This window comes from Propithecus coquereli, unplaced genomic scaffold (genome assembly GCF_000956105.1).
Source record: "Propithecus coquereli isolate 6110/MARCELLA unplaced genomic scaffold, Pcoq_1.0 Scaffold192, whole genome shotgun sequence".
Classification (NCBI taxonomy): domain Eukaryota; kingdom Metazoa; phylum Chordata; class Mammalia; order Primates; family Indriidae; genus Propithecus; species Propithecus coquereli.
The window spans coordinates 2289950-2293628 of NW_012144079.1; the positions used below are offsets into that span (position 1 = coordinate 2289950).

General features: G+C 35.4%; 1 protein-coding gene across 1 annotated transcript in view; it reads right to left on the reverse strand.

Annotated features, from left to right (window-relative positions):
* Positions 1 to 3679, reverse strand: part of TMPRSS15 (transmembrane protease, serine 15) — a 149194-nt gene that overhangs the window by 70953 nt on the left and 74562 nt on the right. Inside the window, 3 exon segments of the mRNA XM_012642972.1 lie at positions 5 to 107; positions 2129 to 2279; positions 2576 to 2681. Coding sequence (XP_012498426.1) covers positions 5 to 107; positions 2129 to 2279; positions 2576 to 2681 — 360 coding nt within the window.

A 3679-nucleotide genomic window follows, 5' to 3' on the forward strand; every position in this document is an offset into this window, starting at 1 on the left:
AAAGTTGGTTCTGGATAAAGACTCTCATTGCAGATCCCATGTGTTAGGCTAATGTCATCCAATGCTATATCACTTAGGAACTGGTTTTTAAAGGCATGAAAAGCGACCTGCAATTCAGAGAGGTATATGCAATGATTCTACTTTAATATTCTCTGATTTGGTCCTTTTTCTTCTGGCCCAATATCCTGTGGAGAATACATATGGCCATCTCCAAATATACAATGTCCAGTTACCACATCGTGAAATATTGATGGATCAAGCTTTTTAAGGCCCTCTGCTGAACCCAACTGCCTTATTACGTGTTTATCCTGGCTAAATTTTCACTCCTGTCTTCCTTCTGAGTAAGGCAATATTGTTACAGTTTCTATCTCTCTGTCTTTGTGTCTCTGTCTCTCTGTCTTTCTCTCATGAAACTGTCAGATTCCATTGTTCTCTGTCATACATACACATTGTCTAGCAGGGGAGAGCAACTGTCTCCCAGATTTCTCCTCCCAACAATATTAAAAATCCAGGTAGCTATCTGCCTTCTTAGAGCATATAAGCCCTGAAGAGAAGACCCACTGATTAGATAATTTAAATGGAAGGAGAAAAGAATAAGAGAAAAGTATAATAGGAACATTGAGGGCCAGCTGGTACTGGTCACAGTTCACCCAGGGTGTTGGTGTGGGATTCTGTGTGAAGATGCTGCCCAAACGACACAAAGCCAGATTTGGGAGAAGGGTCCAGTCATCAGATATTAAGTTCTCAGGGGCAGTGGGTTTTTAGCTGCACTTTTCTGGATCCTCTCCTATGTAGGAGAGATAAAACGTAAACTTAATACCTGCCATATGCTAATCGCTATGCTAGGCACATGGTATACATTATCGTATTTAATTTTTCAATCCTACTGTACAGTCATCCATTCACTCAGTTGTTCATTCATTCCATGTCAAACACTTCATGTCAAACACTATTCCAAATAGGTATTATTTTCTTCCTTTCATGTATGAGGTAATTAAGTTTCAAGGAGACTACAGTGACTTGTTCAAGATTTCACAACAAAGTGGCAAAAGTGGCAAAGCCAACAGGCAAATATTTGTAGAACTTAATACGACTACTCTCCCTGATGAGCTAGCTCTCAAGGAATGGACTCAGTTATATTACTTTAGAAAAGTTGCTCAGTGAGTTGAGCCAGATTTGGCCACTGCAATGCTGATTTCCCCACTTCTGCCATCTCTTTGTTCTCTGGATATTTGGTTCTTTTCTTATCTTAACTTCAATTATTGGAAAGTTGGAGGAGAAAACTTCACAAAAAGGATGGAATCAGAAGAAAGAAAAGAAGGAAAAAGGAAGAAAGAAAGATAGGAGAAAGCCAGATGAGAGCCATTGACTACTGCCTGTGTTACACCAAGTCATGGGAAGACCTGAAGACTGTCATGATGACAGTATCTATCCAAATATGCATCTTGCAAAATGATACTATCTTGTTTGAAATTACCCAATTAGAACATTGTTAATTTGATCAAACTAATAGCCTATATTATCCTATAATTTAATTGCAAAGACCCTTAGGAAGAAAACACATTAAACTCTTATCTGAAAAATTAATTCACCTTAATGTGAAATAAATGACCAGAGACTTCCCAGTGATACAGCTCATATAATTTGTTTCTAAAGGAAATATATGGAGATTAAATCAGAGTGTGGCAGGATGGATGGATACCTATGGGCATAGATGTTCTAATAGGAAAGGATAATTCCACAGAAAAGTGCAGGACTGACCTAGGTGGTATTTGTGAAAAGTTGAAAGTCCTAGGTAAGCAAAGGATATAGGAAGAAATGGTTTGCTTATGCCAGAAAGTGGCTGTAGAAAGCTGAAATGTCCCACAAGGTTTCAATGGATATTATGGACCATTATAAGCCATACTTTCATGTAGTAAATTATTCCTCAGTAAGTGGTTTTTAATAAGTTAATAAATGAATGAAAATGAAAGTATTCAAAGATAAAAATGCAGGTAGATTAGGAAAGTAGAGAAAGTGAGCTGGTTATCTTTAGAAAATAATTTAATTTTTTTCACTATATCACCATAAATATAATTGTATCATCATAAAAAGAACACAAATATAAATCACAAAGTGTTTTGCAAACCTTAAATTCAACTGTTTCATTTAATGTTACTTGTCCATAATTCCAATTTTCTCCATAATTTCCTTCCTTGTGGAAAACTGTCTTCTCCATGTTTTGGTCACTGCTGACATTAATGTTTAATTTATAGACATTTTCACCATACATATAATACCTATTTTGGAAACAAGCAAAAAATGTTTGGATTCCTTCAACATTAGAATAAGTGCATTTTATGTTTTTTCTAAATCCTTCACTGTCTTTGAAATACTCTTTTCTCCTTGAATATGGGAGTTGCTGGGGAAGGGAAGGGGAATCTGCCAGCATTTTGTTGCTTTATATATTGGAAGAGAAATAGCGTATACATTAGAACTTCAGCCAATGTCTTAGTGAAATCTGCGCCCAGTAACCCGAGAAAGACAATGTTAACTCATTAAATAAGACAGCATTTAACATGTGTCTACAACATACCAGAAGCTAAGGCAGACTGATTCCAATGTGGGGTCCAAAGGGAGGCTTAAAAGTCCCACTCTTTCTCGTCTCCCTCCTGGTCCAGTTGGGGTAGAAATGTAAAATCCTGATTGAATAACAAAAAAGTTTTTATATCACGTATGTATTGCATTTTCATGATGTGAGATGTATCCTTTGTAAGCAGAAAAGTAAAAGCTTAAGATGAAAATATAAGGAAAAATTTTGATATAATGGACAGGACACTAGACTTGAGCCCAGAAAGCAGCATCATTGCCATAACAAATTGTTATTTAGGAAATTGCTTCACAACTCCGGACCTCACACTTTATGAAACGAGAGCTTTGAACTACAGCAACACCAAGGATATATCAAATTGTGACATGTTATGAGTCATTATATTATCAGGTCCATATACCACTTTAATTCCACTTTACTAGATGTTTTGATTAATTCACATCTTTCAAGACAATCAGTACGTGAGGATATTTAGATATATTGGCTAACTCATAATATACAAAAGAATTTAAACACAAAATTTGAAGGCAAAATTAAGAGTTTCAAACACTCTCAGTTTTAGATTCCATTGGGTACACTGCATATCTTCAAACAAGCCTGATTTGATAATAATTTCATCTTCCCTTATTCCTTGGAATGATACCTAATCAGATCACAGATGAGCAGGAAGCATGCTAATCCATATAGAAGCTTTCAAAATAGCACGAGGCACTGTGTAAAGTGCTTTCTGGTCTGGATTTCATTATTTCAACCAATGATTTGAGTCATTTCAAGTGTGCCGAGTTGTTGGGATAAGAACATTTTGAACATTTTCTTAGGGGAATTTATTTCATTCTTAGTTTGTCACTCTTAATGGTCTGACAGGAAGCAAGAATCGTGTAACAAAATATGATATAAAGCAAATGAAATATCGGATTAATTCAATTTTATTGAAATGCAATTTTTATGAAATGCTGAAATCTTGTGTTTACTTGAAATCAGCCATCTACTCTCTTGTGCTTTCTGACAGAAAAATATAGGCTAGTTTGCATATAAAATTCATACTCATTCATTTCTAACATATAAAGTAAGAATAAGACATGAAGAAAA